At 49.8% G+C, this 20,026-nt stretch overlaps 1 protein-coding gene across 3 annotated transcripts in view; it reads left to right on the plus strand.

Moving 5' to 3' along the window:
- LOC137426470 (solute carrier family 22 member 6) overlaps positions 1-20,026 on the plus strand; it is a 102,473-nt gene that overhangs the window by 61,184 nt on the left and 21,263 nt on the right. For all 3 annotated transcript variants that reach the window (XM_068115030.2, XM_068115028.2, XM_068115029.2), the window contains 2 exons: positions 1,002-1,216; positions 14,568-14,676. In XM_068115030.2, coding sequence (XP_067971131.2) covers positions 1,002-1,216; positions 14,568-14,676 — 324 coding nt within the window. The remainder of the gene's footprint in view (positions 1-1,001; positions 1,217-14,567; positions 14,677-20,026) is intronic.

Genomic DNA, 20,026 nt, shown 5'->3' on the forward strand with positions numbered 1-20,026 from the left:
CTAAAAATCTAAATTGCCACATTTTAAACGTATCGATCCTAATCAGTGATAAAGTTTCACCATATGAACAAAATTCATATCAGTAATATCACCCTCCACCCTTTAAAATCCCTCCACCCTTTAAAATCCCTCCACCCTTTAAAATCCCTCCACCCTTTAAAATCCCTCCACCCTTTAAAATCCCTCCACCCTTTAAAATCCATCCACCCTTTAAAATCCCTCCACCCTTTAAAATCCCTCCACCCTTTAAAATCCATCCACCTTTAAAATCCCTCCACCCTTTAAAATCCCTCCACCCTTGAAAATCCCTCCACCTTTTAAAATCCCTCCACCCTTTAAAATCCATCCACCCTTTAAAATCCCTCCACCCTTTAAAATCCCTCCACCCTTTAAAATCCCTCCACCCTTTAAAATCCCTCCACCCTTTAAAATCCCTCCACCTTTTAAAATCCCTCCACCTTTAAAATCCTTCCACGTTTTAAAATCCCTCCACCCTTTAAAATCCCTCCACCCTTTAAAATCCCTCCACCCTTTAAAATCCCTCCACCCTTTAAAATCCCTCCACCCTTTAAAATCCCTCCACCTTTAAAATCCTTCCACGTTTTAAAATCCCTCCACCCTTTAAAATCCCTCCACCCTTTAAAATCCCTCCACCCTTTAAAATCCCTCCACCCTTTAAAATCCCTCCACCCTTTAAAATCCCTCCACCCTTTAAAATCCCTCCACCTTTTAAAATCCCTCCACCTTTTAAAATCCCTCCACCTTTAAAATCCCTCCACCTTTTTAATCCCTCCACCCTTTAAAATCCCTCCACCTTTTAAAATCCCTCCACCTTTTAAAATCCCTCCACCCTTTAAAATCCCTCCACATTTTAAAATCCCTCCACCTTTTAAAATCCCTCCACCTTTAAAATCCTTCGACCTTTTAAAATCCCTCCACCCTTTAAAATCCCTTTTTAATCTTTAGTGTGTGTCCATCATCGATTTATTCCACATTCACAGGTTCGCCACAGCCTTCTCCTACTACGGCCTGGCTCTGAACCTCCAGGGATTCAAAGTCAACATTTACCTTCTGATGGCATTGTTTGGACCCGTGGACTACATATCCATCCTGGCAGTGTATGCCACTGCCAAATACATTGGCCGACGGGTCGGGCAAAGTGGTGCACTCCTTCTTGCTGGTTCTATTTCTGTCACACTTATCTTCACACCAGAAGGTACTTCTGATCTTCGTTTGTGGGTTCAAAACGATTTAACGAACAAAATACTCTCAAATGTCGAAAAGACGCGATAAAAAGTTAATTGTAAGGTGCACAGTATATATTGTTACGGACACGACTTATTAAGATGTTATGATGGGCCGAGCGGAATGGCCGCCGTGTTCGCACAGTTTACCCGATTCCACCCGAACGTTGACCAAGTCACGCTATGCTAAATCAATGAAGGAAAGGACACAACGGCTGGGATTAATGCAACGACACAAGGGGTACAGTTCTCAAGACCTCCGGAGGAGGATATAATTGGTGATGCAGAAACGGGTAGATTACACGGTAAGAGGTAAAGCACAGAAAAGATGGGCACTTAAACACAGTCTTATCTATCCCCGACAGACCACAGACAAACGGGACAAGACTGACTTACACGGGGATTGATGGCAAGGAAGGACAGGCAGTCGATAGCACAAGGTGCACCTTGGCTCAGGGGCAGAATCAACACGGTCCGGTCCAGAGATGCGGGGAGGTATTGTCGCGCTCGGAGGTGGCGTCTTCTCTCTCCAAGCTGAGGGTGCATCTGACGTCACCTCCCTCTTCCTGCGCATGCTCAGCGGGGAGTGACACGCCCTCGGCTCGTTGGCCCCGCCCCAGATGGGATCGGTCCACCGCTCCTATTGGGTGCGGGGGGTTACCGGGCTCCGCCCTTGACGAGGAGCTGACAGCGAGCCCCTGCGTGGTAACCCCGTCGGAGCACATGTTCAATGGCGGCTAACCAAGCCGGAGTGAGGACGCGCACTCCCCGCGCCGCCGCCGCGCCGCCGCCGCTGTTGTTGTTGTTGGTGTTGTTGTTCCATGAGGAAGAGCTGCGGGGAGGTATTGGGAGGTCCTAAACTTCCTACGTGCCATACAATCACATTCTGGTGCAACGAAGAGTCAGAATTAATGGAAACGAGTCCTTAACTGACATAGACTAAGAATAACTAGCAAGATGTCCGAAAGTTGTCTACGTGAGATGCGGTGGACCTGGATGCGACATTTAATGGGGGAAATAGGGGAAGGTCGGGTCTACAGAGTGCTGTTTACAGAAAATGGGACTAGGGAATGGGGGATTGGGGATAGTTGGGAAGTATTGGGGAAATAGGGGAATATTTACAAGCGGATATGGATGGAGGCCAATCTCATATCCGCAACATTGCACCCTTCTCTACCTCGGGGCGTCCCGACCCGATAAATTTTTACTTACTTTAGTGTGGCACTCAGATGTAGTTCCCTCTACTATTAACTCAACCCTGAGTGCGACAGTTTTACAGATGTTCACAAATGAGTAAATATGTCCCCCTGCGACGTTGCACCCTTCTCCTAACAGAAACACACCCACAGGATAACCGAATCGCGGAAAGAATCCTCAAACTAAACATACAGCCGGTAGGGAGCATTATTTACACAAGACTGATATTTACACTACGATCCAGGACCTGTTCTTTGAGGAACACAATATGCAGATGTTATGCATAGAGAGAGAGCACGCATGCCAGCATCGATACACCAACCCACGAGTGCCCTGTGGCCCTACGGCCTTTAATAATGTGCAGAGCACCCCATCCAAGCACCAAAAGCACCACCCCATACACACAGTCAGCACCATCCGGTGCACCAATAAAGTGTTCATAGTCACCGGTGGTGTCGCAGCCGGCCGATGTTCTGCCGCTGCTCTTGCCTTCTTGAAGTACTTGGCCTTCTGGCTTCCTTAGACATAAATAAAGGCGCCAACCGCGTCCATTTCTAAATTGTGGCCGTCAGGGGGCCAACTATAAGTGGTTCACCTGTATGGCATAGGTGCCACGTTGACCCAGAGGTCCATCAACGGGTGGTGCTTGCCCGCAAAAGAACTGCGGTCCATGGTGGGCGGCCACAAAAATTGCGGTCCATATGGTGTATCGATCCAGGCAGCAAGCAGCGAAAGTACAGGCCCACAACTGCAGAGTCAGCACCTCTCTCTCCTCTCTCTCTGCCCCAAAGCCAGATCCTCGGAGGTGGGAGACAAAAATAAGACAAGTGAGTAAGGTGGTAAGGGCGCAAAAGTGCACGCAATACAAGGTAATGCACACTGGGGGCACATGGGAACCAGGTGAGACAGGTACGTTCCCACCGTACCCCCCCCCCCCCCCACCAGGTAACCTACATTGCCCCTCCCTTACCCCTTACTGTATCCACAAAACACCACACTACCCATAAACATCTACTTTACACATCAACAAACGTCCCTACTGTCTTCCCCGTTCCTCCCATAAACCAAATTCGTCTTCTCTCCCTCCTAACCAATCAAATTTGCCATTTCCAACTCTCATCAAAATTTGCCATCTCCAACTCAACATCAAAATTTGCCATCACCAATTCATCATCAGTCCCTCCTAAGGAGGGAGAGATGGAATCACCCCAATGTCTCATCCACGTCGTGATGCGTCTCACAAATCCACACAGCAATTCTCATTTGCTGCAACACAAAACAAAGAAAACACAGGTGTGGAGTCATCATCATCACCTCAGGTAAGTGGCTGCGTATGGTGCGACAGGTTCATCAATCCTAACTATTTCCTAAATGACTTTAACAACTTTACATTACCCGGGGTCTTTCCCTGCCACTCCATTGGCCAACTTACACTACGGGTTCTAAAAACCAATTCCCATTGACCAAACTGTGGTGCTTCTCAATTTGGGGTCTCACTCCCCCGATTCATCTCCCGGTGCCCTCGCACAATTTCCGGGCTGTGACGTGTAGCTCTCCCAGCAGGTCTACCCACCTGCACACCTCCACCACTGTAGTTGCCACCCGAGCTTACCTGCTCCTCACCCTAACCTAACTAACTGGGGAAGGCCCTCTCGCACTCTCACCCCCTCAGTGCCCTCTCTGGCACGGGCTGCCCGATCCACACCCGGGATCCTCAGGCACCCACTGACACTAACGGCTCCCAGAGCCCACCTGCGGCCTCACCTGGCCGACATCCTCACAGTGGTGGAGTGCCCAAACCAACTACACACACTAACAGGCTACACGCCCAGCCATTTCCACAACACTAATGCACCCATCCACAATACCATTCTGCAACCGCACCACAAATGCCAATATCCAACCACAATTTACCTATACCCTCTACCTAACACTTACACTACCCGCCCCGGGTATCCGTGATGGGGGTCCACTCTTCCCCCATTCACACCTTCGCACCATGCACACCACTCCGTACCACTTACTCCAACTCTCTCCACACCACTCATTCTCTGCTCCATATATTCCACACACCTGCACTTGCACACCTGTGCACTCATACTTGGTGCCGCCTGCACCCTTCTCTCCCCTAAGCGCATTCGCGCTGATCCACAACACTCACTACTCATACACTGCTCCACACACCTGTCCAGTTCTCACACAGCATCATCTCATCTAACTACTCCCCTCTGAAACTTGCGCTTCCCAGTCGTCCCTTTAAACTATTGCGCTCCCTCGTCATTATCATCCACTCTAATCTACCTGCGTCCCCACTACAGGTATCAGTCACTAACTAAACCTTAACGTTACCTAATGTCATCTTCGCTAGATCCCTATCAATATAACCTAACCCACCCGGGCTAGTTTTCACTGCCATACACCCCATAAGCTATAGCGCATTTGCCCCACATGGGAAGGGTGGCAGGGATGCCACCCTTACCCACCGTCATACGGTGCGAGTGGGACCTTGTGGGACCACCTCGTATGCGAGTCGTTGCCCGCCTGCCGGACCCCGTGCGTCGCCCCTTGCGGGGTCAGCGCGGGGCCGAACCGGCCGGACCCCCACAGTACATTACCCCCAAGGGGCTCTCGTGCCTCCCCTGTCCCTCTAAAAACTACCCCTGTTGGTGTCGATGCATGGGTCACACTTCCGCAACCCGCTACCCATTCCATACCACCACAACCTTGCTCACCCACACCTCGCACCTCTCCCATCACCGGACCCTCTCGCTCGCACCCTCGTTCCATACCCTCCGGACCAGCCATACACCTCACTCTTGGCCTCTCACGAACATCCGGGTCCATCTCGACCCCCAAGCTTATTAAATCACCTGGCGCATCATACGCACGACCATATTGGTCACCACTTACACCGGGTCCTCTTTCTCTTCGCTTCTCCTCCATCACCTGCGAATCCCTCATCCGGTTAATGAGCACATCATCACGACCCGAACACAGACTTTGGACCAATTCTTTTACTTCCTCCTTTATCTCTTTCTTATCCTCTCCCCGTCGCTTCTTAATTTCGCTCACCCCTTCTTCCACTTCTTCTAATTTCTGCTTCACCTCCTTCATCTCCTCGTGCGCCCCCTTAAGTTCTTCCTCTAACTCCACCTTATTTTTTTCTATGTGCTCCCGCACCTCCCGCTCTTTAACCTCCATCACCTCTACCACCTTGTTCATTTTCCTCGTCAGGTCCTCATGTACCGTCTGACACTCTTTTTTAATTACCCCTACGTCCTTTTTCATCTCCTTCTGTGTCGATTTTAAACCCTCTATTACCGCTGTGTTCTTCTTTACCTGGTCCCCCAACTCCTTTTGTCCCACTGTCAGTTGTTCTACTCCCAGCGTCAACTCCTCTATACCACCTTGCAATTTTACAGTCCCCTTTCTCACCTCCTTCTCCATGCGCTCCTTACAGTGCCTCACCTCCTCGCGCACTCCTCCGACCTCCTCACTCACACCTCTTCTGATCTCTTCTCCCATCACCTGCATCTCCTGCCCAGATGCCACCCTCATCTGCTCCATTTCCTCCCTGTGAGCATCCAATTTAGTTTCTACCCCCATTCTGACCCCCTCTATCTGCTGCCCCATTTTTTTAACTTCCCTTTCCGCTTGGTCCCTCATGTCCCTCAATTTGCCTTCCATACTGTTTTCTAACCCCTCTAACCCCTTTTGCATCCCTTCCATTTGATTCTCTTGAGCGGCCATTCTGTTTTCTACCCCCATTAACCCCTCCTGTATTTCCCCTAATCTATTGTCTAATCCCTCTATTCTACTCCCGAACCCTCCGATCTGGGCCCCCATCCTTTGTTCTAACTGTTGGCTATTGGCCCCCATGTCCTCCCTCAATTTCTCGCTATTGGACCCCATGTCCTCCCTCAATTTCTCGCTATTGGACCCCATGTCCTCCCTCAATTTCTCGCTATTCTGGGCCATAAGGGCCTTCATTTGTATTTAAAAAAGGTTCAAATCTACCAGCGGCGCTACTACGGTCGGGGGCGCGGTCGCCGTGGCCATGTGCGAGGCGCCATTTTGCGAACCTGCCACCCTCACTGCTTCGCTCTCCTCATGTCCCTCAATTTGGTCCTGGATCGACCCTGCCTCACTCTCCTCTACCGGAACCCAGCCGTCTTGATCTGCCATAGCGCGACTTTCAAAATTCGGGTTTTTATTTTTGTAAAACAAAATCAAATTTCGCCGTTAATAATTTCGAGCGCGTGAAGCGCGCTTCGGGTTCAATCCCACTTCCCGACACCAGTTGTTACGGACACAACTTATTAAGATGTTATGATGGGCCGAGCGGAATGGCCGCCGTGTTCGCACAGTTTACCCGATTCCACCCGAACGTTGACCAAGTCGCGCTATGCTAAATCAATGAAGGAAAGGACACAACGGCTGGGATTAATGCAACGACACAAGGGGTACAGTTCTCAAGACCTCCGGAGGAGGATATAATTGGTGATGCAGAAACGGGTAGATTACACGGTAAGAGGTAAAGCACAGAAAAGATGGGCACTTAAACACAGTCTTATCTATCCCCGACAGACCACAGACAAACGGGACAAGACTGACTTACATGGGGATTGATGGCAAGGAAGGACAGGCAGTCGATAGCACAAGGTGCACCTTGGCTCAGGGGCAGAATCAACACGGTCCGGTCCAGAGATGCGGGGAGGTATTGTCGCGCTCGGAGGTGGCGTCTTCTCTCTCCAAGCTGAGGGCGCATCTGACGTCACCTCCCTCTTCCTGCGCATGCTCAGCGGGGAGTGACACGCCCTCGGCTCGTTGGCCCCGCCCCAGATGGGATCGGTCCGCCGCTCCTATTGGGTGCGGGGGGTTACCGGGCTCCGCCCTTGACGAGGAGCTGACAGCGAGCCCCTGCGTGGTAACCCCGTCGGAGCACATGTACAATGGCGGCTAACCAAGCCAGAGTGAGGACGCGCACTCCCCGCGCCGCCGCCGCGCCGCCGCCGCTGTTGTTGTTGTTGGTGTTGTTGTTCCATGAGGAAGAGCTGCGGGGAGGTATTGGGAGGTCCTAAACTTCCTACGTGCCATACAATCACATTCTGGTGCAACGAAGAGTCAGAATTAATGGAAACGAGTCCTTAACTGACATAGACTAAGAATAACTAGCAAGATGTCCGAAAGTTGTCTACGTGAGATGCGGTGGACCTGGATGCGACATTTAATGGGGGAAATAGGGGAAGGTCGGGTCTACAGAGTGCTGTTTACAGAAAATGGGACTAGGGAATGGGGGATTGGGGATAGTTGGGAAGTATTGGGGAAATAGGGGAATATTTACAAGCGGATATGGATGGAGGCCAATCTCATATCCGCAACAATATAAATAAACTAAAGCAATTCGACTGCGTCACCAATACGTCGGTAGATCTGTGGAAGGGAGATGGTTGGGGAGGAGGGGGGAGGGGTACACGGGCTAAAGCAAATGAACACTACCAGGAATTTCAGGAATGAAGTTGGGGATTCAAAGAGGTGGATTTGGGGTGTTTTAACGGGGGTAGAAAAGATCAAGGTTTTGGATGGGGGAAGATAAGAGATGGTGGTGAACATTTGTTTTGAAGACCTGGAGGGAGGAGTGGGATTGAAGAGAGTGAGGGAGTTTGTTCCAGAGGCGGGAGAAAAGGGGAATGAAGGAGTGAAGGTGAGTAGAGAGTCTTGATTTTGGCAGTTTAATCATAAGAGGGTTGCAGGCAGATCTTGTGCGACCTGTCGGAATATTTGGGGGACAGAGCCCAGAGAGAGCTGGGGGAGCTAGGCTGGAGAGGAGTCGGTAGAAGACAGAAAGACCACCAACCTGCCTGCGGCGAGTGAGTGAAAGGCCCTCAGAGTTAGCTTCATCGCGGGAGATTCCAATGATTCTGAAAGCTTTGGTTTCAACAGCGTGAAGACGAGCTAGGTGTGAGGCAGGAGCACCAGCCCATAGGGGAGAACAGTACTCCATTGAGCTGCGGATGAAAGCCTTGTATGTGGTGAGGAGCTCAGGTGTGCCGAGGAAGGACTTCGCACGACGGAGGATGCCCAGTCGGCGACTGGCTTTGGAGGCCAGCTTGGAAATGTGGTTTTCCCAAGAAAGATCATGGCAGATAGTGAGACCCAAAAGCTTGAGTGACAGAACTTCTTGGAGAGGATTGTTGAGAAAGTAGATGGGAGGGTTGTCCAGTCGGTCTTTTCGGAGAGACATCGTAAGAGTGTGAGATTTGTCAGGATTGAAAGACATGTTCCACTTGTTTGCCCAGTTTGTGATTTTGTCCAGGTCTGCAGAGAGTGAGGAGGCTGCAGACTGCCGATCTGAGGGAAGAGGAATGGAGCGGCAGAGAGGAGTCATCAGCAAAGAGATAGAGAGGATTTTCAAGAGAGTCAGAGAGATCATTGATAAAGACCAGAAAAAGCACAGGGCCCAGAATACTACCTTGGGGAACTCCAGCCTGAACAGGAAGAGGAGATGAGAGAAACCCATTCAGGGCCACACGTTGATTACGACTAGAGAGGAAGTCCGCACGCCATGAGTGGAGGTTTCCATGGATACAAACATAGGAGGAGAATTTGGTGAGCAGAGCGGGGTGCAGATTTTAAAAGGTGGAGGGCTAAATTATTTAATATTTTCCTTCAATCCAATATGGCTGCCACACCATTTGACTGATGACGTTTTTGTGATCAATTTATAATTGCCATGCCTAGTCGATGACATACTTAACGTTTTGAGTTGATCTCTTCGGTGGTTTGGAAGAAAATGCTTTTTTTAAGTTTCAGGTTAAATCCAAATATGGACGCCAAACCATGTGACCTTTGATGCCATACATGTAGTATTTCAATCCAAATGGATCATAAATCATGTGCATGCAATTTCAGATTTTTAGGATAAGGCATTCAATTAAAACATCTATGGCTGGTATACCACTTCACCAATGATGTCATCATTATCATGCTTTTGTTCCCCATTCGGAGTACTTCACAATGTGGTAAGTTTCAAATTTTTCGAATCAGTGGTTTCCAAGAAATATTTTTTAAATTATTTACGTTTAATCCAAGATGGCTGCCATACCACATGACCTATGATGTCACAATTATCATAAAAACATTGCACATGGGTGTCACTCGTACCTTCAAAGTTTTATTAGGGTTGGTTGGAAAAAAAATTGAGTGGAAATTTTTTGGAGTAAATTAATTAATATATCATTACTGTAAAATACTATACAGAGGCGTCTGGTCATCTTTTTCCCGAATTCTTCTTCTTTCGTATGCAGCACAAGGCTGCGAGTGGCATCATTGACTGAGGGTGTGGCAGTGCTGCTGATGCAGTGCCCCTGTGGGTTAGAGCATGAATTTTGTATTTGGCCAGGATGCCGGGGATAGCTCCCCTACTCTTCCTGAAGGACACCATGAAGGGATCTTCAATGTACACCAATTAATACCGCCAGATGTGACACCCCGTTTAACGTCAATCTGAGGGACAGTACACACATTGATTCGTCGCCCTGCCTGTCTCAACCCAGCTATAAACTGTCACCCCAAACCCAGGCTCGACAGCTTGGAGCGAGTGTGCGCACCTTTAGGCCGTCTGTCTTTATGTGAGGATGCATGGTGTTGATATAATGAATTAGACAGGGGCTCAGGGTTGTCTGCCCCTTCCTCCTTGCCTGACAACTCCACAAGAAAACATGCCAGCTTCTTCTTTGCACTTCATGGTGACGGAGCTGTTGCTGATGATGTAAAATAAGTTGAGGATGTTTATGCTATAGATTCATCAGCCCGAGGCCTTTGAACCTTCTGGAGGAAGGTAAGGAGAGTCTTCTGCATGGCTTTCTTCTTTTTTTCAGCAAGGATTGCTTTGCAGCCACTGAAAACATTTTCCGATTCTCTCTTAAACTCCTATTTCACTTTTCCCATTGCTTTACTCATTACAATCCTCCCTCGTTCTAATTATGTGAATCGTTCTTTCACTGTGATCTTTAATTTAATGTATTTTACCTTCCTCACTCCGGGGATTTCCCTACGGAGAACCCAGGCCACGCGCACTGCCCGCCCCACGTCGCCATGTCTACGAAGGTTTCTGCAGAGATCCCGCAGCTGAAGTTGGCCCGCTTCTTAATTATTTTTGTTCAACTCAATGAAGCTACACTTTGGACACATTCCTTAATATTTTCTTCACTCAATATAATTGTCCGAACAGTATCATTTACGTTTAATGCTTCGGGAATTTCACATTTTCTTGTATAAATATGGAGAAGGACGGAGCCTTGCTTACAGTAAACATGCTTAGTTATAACAATTGCTAATTTCTTTATATTTTCAGATTTCACTCAAGATTTCGCCACTTATTTAGTCCACGAGCTCCAATCCTCAAATCTGAAGACAGATTGCGATTATTATCTTTAATTAGTCCATGAGAGTCCATCGTGGAAAATCTCATCACATAATGCATAAATCGCTCCAAGCTCATAATTTGAAAACTAAAGCACCTGAAAATGTGATGTATACAGCGATTTGTAGGTATGAAGATCAGGCATTCGATGATATGAGAAAGGGCAGGTGAAAAACATAATTTTGAATGCTTGATCTTACAGAGACAGCTGCGGCCTTTTCCAAGTCAAGGCATTTTTCAGCAAGCCGAAAAGAATGGTGGCTTGAGATTGCTGCAAGGTGACAACAGGTTGACCAAGACCGCACGCCGCCGTCATGATAAGGCTTCTTTTTTCTTTTTTTTTGATGATGAGCACCGACCCCATTAATTCTTTTAAAAAGGGATGTTTAAATTTACCCAAATACCCAGTTCCTTGCACTCCTTTGGAGTTCCCTTATTAGTCCCCTACCGGTGTACACCTGAGGGGACTACAGGTTTGCACTCCGTCCCTCCGTCTGTCGGTCCGTCAGTCCATCACGCAAAGAACAGCTTTCCGGACTTTTTTCCTAAACTCTTAATGCTAATGATTTCAAACTTGGTACATGGTTTCGTCATGATGAGTTACAGATCGAGTTCGAACTTCATGACGTTTCGATCTTTTTTGACAAAGTTATGGCACTTTGAACTTTGGTAATTTCCCCAAAAGTTTTCCGGACGACAGACTGCGGGTAGGGGACATGTATTGCAGTGCAATACTCAGAATGCTTGTTATGCATGCAAAGGTTTGGGATGCTCGGTTTCATGGTTTTGAAATTTAGAAGATACACTAACTGAGATTCTGACTCTTATATTATTGTAGATACATATCTCACTATTAATTTGCAATTGGTCACTGGCTTTGGCACCAATATAAATTTTCCTTGAAAATTATAGGATCCTCGGCACAAAAAAAGATATATATATATATATATTGTTGCGGATATGAGGATTGCATTTTTTTGATTGTGTGTATTGTGGTGGTAAATTGTTGTGTAACATTGGTTGGATATGGCCCCTCCTGCCTCCGGAGTTGTGTAAAGGTAAAAAGGGCGTCTCGGTAGTTAATTCCATGAAACACCACATTGAAGGACCCGATAAAACCCTTGTTCAGTAGCTTATATCTTATTATGTGTTTTAGAGTAAGGCTTGTCTTCCATTAGAATAATACTCCATTGCACCGAATCAATTAAGAATAGCTCCCCTTCAATAATTCCATTTCCCAGCCAAACTCTCCATCTGTGGGTAAAGCAGTTCACAAGCGTGGGGTGCACGCCCTCTCATTTCGCTGCAATAGTGAATATGTGCTCCGTGCTCTGTTTGAACAGGAGGGGCAGGGTCGCCAGGGAGAGGCAAGCCCAGGGCGCGCCACGAAGGGCGGGGCTGTTCAGCCCCATGCCCAAATAAGGAAACAAGCCCGTGGCTCGCCACGAGGGGCGTGCCGTCGGCGCCATGCCCAAATAAGGAGACAAGCCCGTGGGATTACCATACAAGGTCACGAAACAGAGCACGGGGGGGAGGGCGGTACCGAAACCGAGGAGGGCGTGTTAGACCCGCGCTGAAGGTTGGGAAAGAAGGGTGCGACGATCGCTGGGACAAGCGACACCAGGGATACGGCAGATGAGTCCAAGTGCGTAAGAGGGTTGGCAGTCCACCGGGAGAGAGTTCAGAGTTGCACCGGAGTTGCATGAGAGATACGAAAAGCCTTTGACAAAGAGCCGCTTCAACCAGCCCCGTTTCAACCAGCCAAGTGACCCTGCCGGCGTGCGCTGTAAAGCCGAATACAAGGAGCTGCCGGCTCCTCGCTTCCCACCCGGAGTGGACCTGCTCGCTGTGCCCTGTGATCCCACCTGCTCATCCCTCCAAACGATTCCTACCCTTCCATCCATTTGCGTATGTGAGTTTGTTCTGTTCGTGCTGTCCTGGGTAGTAAACTAAGTCAGTATAAGCTAGTAATTTGCACTGTGTTACCTGCTTTTTTTCATGTCCGCTGTAAATACCCGTGACTGCTCTTTTTGCTTATGTGTGTGTAAATAATAATAAACCCCGTTACTCTTCTGTACGTCTTCTTCTTCCTCTTTGCATTCGTCGTCTTAGTCTTTTCCCCATTGAATATCTGTGGCGCGATACGGCCAACGTCTGGGTGAATCGGGTTTAGTCGGGGAAAACCTGTTCGGTCGCGGAGCCTCCGCTCGGCAAACATACCATCCTTAACCGCGTACCGTAACAATATATATATATATGTATCGTACAAAAATCCTCTTTATCTCTTTGCTGATGACTCCACTCTATGTCGTGACATCCCTTATCCTTCAGATAGGCAGGCAGCAGCCTCTTCCTTCTCCTCGGACCTTAACAAAATCACTAACTGCTCAAAAACATGGAACATGTCTTTCAATCCTTAGAAATCCCCCCCTCTCTCTTTCTCTCTCTCTCTCTCTTTGAAAGGACCATTCCGCGAACCGTCCCATCTACTTTCTCAACAACCCTCTCAAAGTGGTTCAATCACTCAAACTCTTGGGTCTCACTCTCAGCCATGATCTCTCTTGGGCAAGGCACATTTCAAAGTTGGCCTTCAAAGGCAGATGCCGACTGGGTATCCTCCATCGTGTAAAGTTCTTCCTTGGCACACCAGAGTTCATATCCAAATACAAGGCTTTCATCTGCAGCTTGATGGAGTACTGTTGTCCACTCTGGGCTGGCTCTCCTGCCCCACATCTTCTCAGCTTTTTTACTTTTATATTTAACAACAAATGTTTCTGACAAAGTATATCCTCAAACTGTTTGATCAGGTTCTTAGAACATCATTTTATACACAGTATATCCGCAACTTAACCTGGTAACATCCTTTGTAAGTGTCCAAGTCTTGAAAACATTTGGACTGGAACGACTGGAAGGATGTGACGTAGATATATGCGCACTCGACTTTGAGCTGTCAAATTCTGCCTGGGTTCAAATCTCTTACCCAGCTATACACTGTCACAATGGTGTTTCACATGGAGGGAGATACGTCAATGTGTGCGCCGTTCATCAAAAGGATGTTTACCCGGAGGACAAGTCTGCTAGCCTTAGGTGGTGGACATCAAATATCCCACCATGTCTTGTGAATGGCAGGACAGCAATCACTGACACCCCGATGTAAATTCCAAATTTATAAAGTCAAATGTATTTCCTGCTCAACCTAATGACGTTTGACATTTTCTTGAAATATTTGGCCTCATTTACACTCCTTAAAATCCCTGTTAAATCCCTGTTAAAGTTAAAAACTTAAAATCCTTAGAACCCTGGTGTTGGGCTAGCGGTTAGGGTGCCGGCTTAGGATCCTAGGATCCTGGGTTCGAATCTCGGTCGATCGCCGAATTAACGCCAGGGGGGTTGACTCAGCCTGTCATTCCTTCCGAGGTTGGCTAATTGAGTACCAGTTCACTGGTAATTCCCTGGTTGTCGTTAAAGGCGGCAAAAAGGGTTGGCGTCAGGAAGGGCATCCAGCCATAAAACATTGCTTCAAAAAGGGAACCGAAAAACAACAACAACCACGGCTCCCGAAAAAGGCCAACCCCCGCTTTGCGGGGGAAAATGGCCTCTAAAGGTGGTATTTACACTCCTTAAACTGCTAATTTAGATATTCATCTTGGGAAGTGTTGTGTATAAATGATCATTTTTGATACTTGAATGTATCTTTGCAGACATGGTGAAACTTCGAGCATCTCTTGCGGTTATCGGTAAAGGCTTTCTTTCTGCCGCATTCACCATCTTGTACTTGTTCACAGGAGAAGTATTCCCAACTGTCATGAGGTAGGAATATCATTTATACTACTGGATCTCGATCAAGAATTACACTATTGACATTAATTGTAATTGCTTGGACTGTGTGTAGCATCATTGAGAACCAATGGGACCCATGGTAAGAGAACTCTCAGACCAAAGTCACCGCTATTAGATCAATCGATGTTAATAAAAGGCAATGTGTGTCCGTTAGTCAGTCAGTTCGTGTGTGTGTGTGTGTGTGTGTGTGTGTGTGTGTGTCTCCTCCATAACTCCAACACCATGAAACCTAGTTGCCCCAAACTTTGCATGCATACTTATCACACTCTAATGGAGTGCATGAATGAAAACTGGGTGTGTTAAAACACCCTTTCTGAAGATAATTAACGGCCTCATTAAATTAAAACAAAACAGGCTTTATCCTTGGTCAGTCCGCTATCCTTCACAGGGGTTTTCTGCTTTTTCGGCTTGCTCAAAAACGTCTTACCTTGGATCAAGCCGCAAAGATGTATGCACGATTAAGAGCTCAAAATTATTTTTTTCACTTTCCTCATACATCATCGAATGTCCGATCTTCATACCTAAGAATCGCTGTACACATCGCTTTTGTAGATACTATCGTTTCCAAATCAGGAGCTTCGAGCGATTTCAAATGCTGCTGTGGAAAATAAATGGTCTGAATTGTTGTACACCATATGCTGTGCTATAACAATCCAGACACAACTAGAACGGCACTCGGTAGGGCGCAAACCTCCACCAGGCTGAACGGTCGATGTGTTGTATCCACGGATAGGTCGGATCTGGATTCGGAACTGAACCAAAATCTACTCGGCTTGTTCTTGTCACCTAATCAACTCATCCACCAGGTTTTGTCATAAGTTGTCCACAACCTTTTGAAATATCATGCTACATATTCTGTAGCAAATCAAAATCAAAATCAATCCCTGTCCTAATACAATCAAATTGTATAATACAACTCAAAATCCCTGTCCTCCTGCTTTTCCCCCCCTCCTGTTCACCCACCAACTCCCTCCCCCCCCCCCCCTCCACTCTCCTTTCCTCTCCTTTTCCCCTTCCCCTCTCTTTTGACAAGACTTCTTCGCTTCTTTGACTGTTTTTGAAACCCTCCTTTCTCTCCCCCCCCCCCTTCCTCCCCTCCCCTCACCCCCACCCCGTCCTCTCGCCCCCCCACCCCCTGCACTCTCATAATATTCCCATCAGCGAAGTGACTTTGCATTGCCTAGCAATGCCAGGTACCTTTGCTAATAGTGAATAAATGACATTTGTCCCCCCTCCGCACCTGCCCCTCTTCTCAAGTGGCATTACTGCAGACTCTGCCTAAGACAACAGATGACAGAATGTCTTTGCCTCCAAATCTCATTTCCCCAACCCATCCTGCTCTGCACCCATTTTACCCCCTCTTATCCAATGTCTATTAGACTTTATATCCATCTTATCCGAGAAGGTAGAGAAAGTTCTGTCCAGTCTTGTCCATGCTTCGGTGAAGGGCCAAGCTGACATCACTCACATCAGTATCCATGTTCTCAACTCCTGCGCTGCTGTTCTTGCTTCAACTCTATCTGCTTTCTTCAGTCTGACATCCTTTGGCTGCCTTCTTTCTGCATGGAAGTCAGCAAACATGACTCCCAATCACAAGAGAGGTGCTAAAACCAACTATAGGCCAGTGAGCTTCCGTTCCAATTACCAGAAAAGTCATGGAGTCCATCATTGCTTCTGATGTCATATTTTCTGTTTTCAAACAGCATGATCTCCTACCATCAGTTTAGATTCCGTTCAGGTCACTCAACTCTAGACATGCTTCTACTGTATGCAGAAGCATGTCAAATCCTCTCTCAGCAATGGCCCTATGCCGTCAATCTGAAACAAGAGGTTAGGACTGTCGCCCAGGACATATATTGGGCATTCCAGACTGTCTAGCATCCTGCCTTGCAAGCCAAGCCCTCTGTCTGTGGCATCAAGCTCTTTGCCACCTTCATTCCTGGATTTCAGACTTCATCTACGCATGCAGTCAACATCTTGCCATCAATGGAACCCTCTCCTCCCCTCTCCCAGTGGAAGCTGAAGTTTCTTTCATAAGGCAGTGTTTTGGGCCCACTCGCATTCCTCATCTACAATAAATAAATGACCTGTACGATGCTCTGGAATGTCTTATCTTTCTTTTGGCAGTTGACTTCACTGTGTCATATGATACCCCATCCCTCTGATAAACAGACAGCAGCTGCATCTCTCAGCTGATCTGGAAATTATTATACACAGGTCTGATAAAAGGAACATCATGTCCTTTAATCCTAAAACACCGCAGTCTCACCCTATCACAATGGAAGGATTTTCAAATGAACATGCCTATCTATTTGCATGGTTATCCAATGGAAGAGGTTCCGTCTCTTGTACTTCTCGGCCTCATCAACAGCCTTTCCTGGGCCAACCACATAGCAAAGTTGGCCTTCAAAGCCAGCTGCCAATTGGGTATCCTCTGTCGATCCAAGTCTTTCCTTGGAAAATCAGAACAATTCAGTCTTCAACGCGTACGTCCGCGACTCAATGGAGTACTGCTTGCTGCTATGGGGTAGCACCCCAGCATTACACGTCTCTCCCCGGATTCTGTGGAACCTAAAGCTCTCAAAATTCTTGGAATCTCCTGTGATGAGACAGAAGCATACGATCTGTTGCTTTCACATTGCAGGCAGGTCGGTGGTCTCTGCAATTTTACCATCAATTCTCCGATATTGCTCCCTCTGCTATCCAAGTCACCACCCCTATGTACTCCAGGAGGCATGCATTCTTCCAGTAATCCATCCTGGTTAAACTTCCAAAATTCAGGCTGACTGCACCCCTCAACTCTTTTATTCCTCACTTCTCCCATCTATAGAAACACCTTCCAGAGGCTGCTCTGTCTCATTCTTTCTTCCAGTGTTTCTGGCAAGTGTACCGCTGAAAGAGCTGGGGCTCCCACGTCGATCGGAAGAATGGACGCGACAAAAAGCTGGAATTCATCCGAGTTGCTTTAATCAAACCAAACACTCAGGCACTCTGAAAAGCCCGTTTATCGGGCAGCAATATATATACATATTATCCCGGAGCGTTTGCCCAGGAAAGGCGAGAGGGGGCGTGGCCCAGCGTCCTGGCTGCGGCCTGGCAAGTTGAGGGCGAGCCTGCCCGGGCGTCCTGGACGAGCCCGGCATGGTGATCGCTCCGCGTCCTTGATAGGTGCAAGGCGATTGTGAAAACCCAGCGGTAGCCGCTACACACGTCCCCCCAGAATCGACTTGCACCGGCAGGGTCAATTTGAGGGGGGTCCTGATGACCCGGCCGAAGCGACCCCTGGCGGGTCGTGGGAGGGGGTCCGGTGTGGTGGTGGGCGGTTGAGTGGGGGGCACCGTGGACGGGGGGCGGCCTCGCCGCGGCGGAAGGGCCACCCGTGGTGGGTGGTCGACGTCCACGTGCGCCGGCTTGAGGCGGTCCACCGCAATCCGGTCCGACCTGCCGCCGATGTCGATGACGAACGACTTGTCGTCCCGTCGCAGCACCCAGAAGGGCCCGTCGTACGGCGGCCGGAGTGGCCCCCGATGTGCGTCGTGACGCACAAAAACATACTCCGCTGTGCAAAGTGCTGGGGGGACGTAGGACTGGGGGTCACCGTGGTGGGATGTTGGCACGGGGGCAAACCGTTGGGCGGCCTCCTGGAGGTCCGAGCACTGGTGAGCTGCGGACCAGGGACTGGTAGCGTCGGGCACGAATTCGCCCGGGACGCGTAGCGCCTGGCCATAGACAAGCTCGGCGGTGGATGCCTGGAGGTCCTCCTTGGGGGCCGTGCGGAGGCCCAAAAGGACCCACGGCAGCCGGTCGGCCCAACCGCCGTCTTGAAGGCCGGCCATGAGCGCGGCCTTCATGGAGCGGTGGAATCGCTCGCACAACCCGTTTGCTTGGGGGTGGTAGGCCGTAGTACGGTGGAGCTTGACCCCCAGGTTGCAGGCGACCGCGCCCCACAGCTCGGAGGTGAACTGTGGTCCGCGGTCTGACGAGATGTCCGCCGGTGCACCGAAGCGGGCGACCCAGGTGGCGATGAAAGCCTGCGCCACGTCGGCGGTGGTGGTGGAGACGAGGGGAACGGCCTCCGGCCACCTGGTGGTCCTGTCCACCATGGTGAGCAGGTGTGTGAACCCCCGTGACGGGGGGAGGGGGCCCACCAGATCCACGGTGACGTGGTCGAAACGTCGTTTGGGCACGGTGAAAGGTGCCAGCGGGGCCTGGGTGTGTCGGTGGACCTTGGCCCGTTGGCAGGCCGTGCAGGTGCTGGTCCAATCGCGGACGTCCCGACGAAGGCCGTGCCAGACGAATCGCGCCGACACCAGCTTCTGGGAAGCTTTCCGGCCCGGGTGGGAAAGGCCGTGGAGGGAGGCGAAGATGCGGCGTTGCCAGGTGACGGGCACGATGGGGCAAGGCTGGCCTTGGGAGACGTCGCAGAGCAGGACAGTGTCCGCGAAGGGGATGTCGGCCAGGCGGAGGCCCGTGTCCGCCGCCCGGAGGGCTTGCACCGTGGTGTCGGTGGTTTGGTCCGCCGCCATAAGCGCAAAGTCCACGCCCAGGTGGACCGCGTTCGCGCCCGGGAAAGACAGTCGGCCACGGCGTTGTTTTTGCCGGCGACATGCCGGATGTCCGTGGTAAACTCCGACACGGCGGAGAGGTGGCGCTGTTGGCGGGCCGACCATGGCTCCGTGACCTTGGCCATGGCGTAAACCAACGGCTTGTGGTCGACGAACGCCGTGAAAGGTCGGCCCTCCAGGAGGTGGCGGAAATGGCGGACGGCCAGGTGTAGACCGAGGAGCTCCCGGTCAAACGTGCTGTATTTGAGCTCGTTCGGCCGGAGCTGCCGGCTGAAAAAAGCGAGTGGCTGCCAAACCCCGTTCACCCATTGCTCATGTACGGCGCCCACCGCGTAGTCGGAGGCATCCGTGGTGAGGGCGATGGGAGCGTTGAGCACCGGGTGAGCGAGCAGTGTTGCGTCGGCGAGGGCCCGCTTTGAGCTTTGGAAGGCCGCATCCATTGCTGCGGACCAGGCGATGTCGGGCTTGGCCGGCTTGCCCCGGAGGGCTTCGTAGAGGGGCCGCATGAGTTGAGCAGCGCGGGGCACGAAGCGGTGATAAAAATTCACCATTCCCAGGAATTCCTGCAGGGCCTTTATGGTGCGGGGATGCGGGAACGTAGTGATGGCCTCGACATTGGTTGGCAGTGGCACGGCCCCGTTCTTGGTGATGTGGTGGTCCAAAAAATCAACGGCCGTCGTGCCGAAGTGGCATTTGGCCGGGTTGACGATGAGGCCGTGCTCGCTGAGGCGCCCGAACAGTGTTCGGAGGTGGAG

This window comes from Myxine glutinosa, chromosome 5 (assembly GCF_964187855.1).
Source record: "Myxine glutinosa chromosome 5, kmMyxGlut1.1, whole genome shotgun sequence".
Taxonomy (NCBI): Eukaryota; Metazoa; Chordata; class Myxini; order Myxiniformes; family Myxinidae; genus Myxine; species Myxine glutinosa.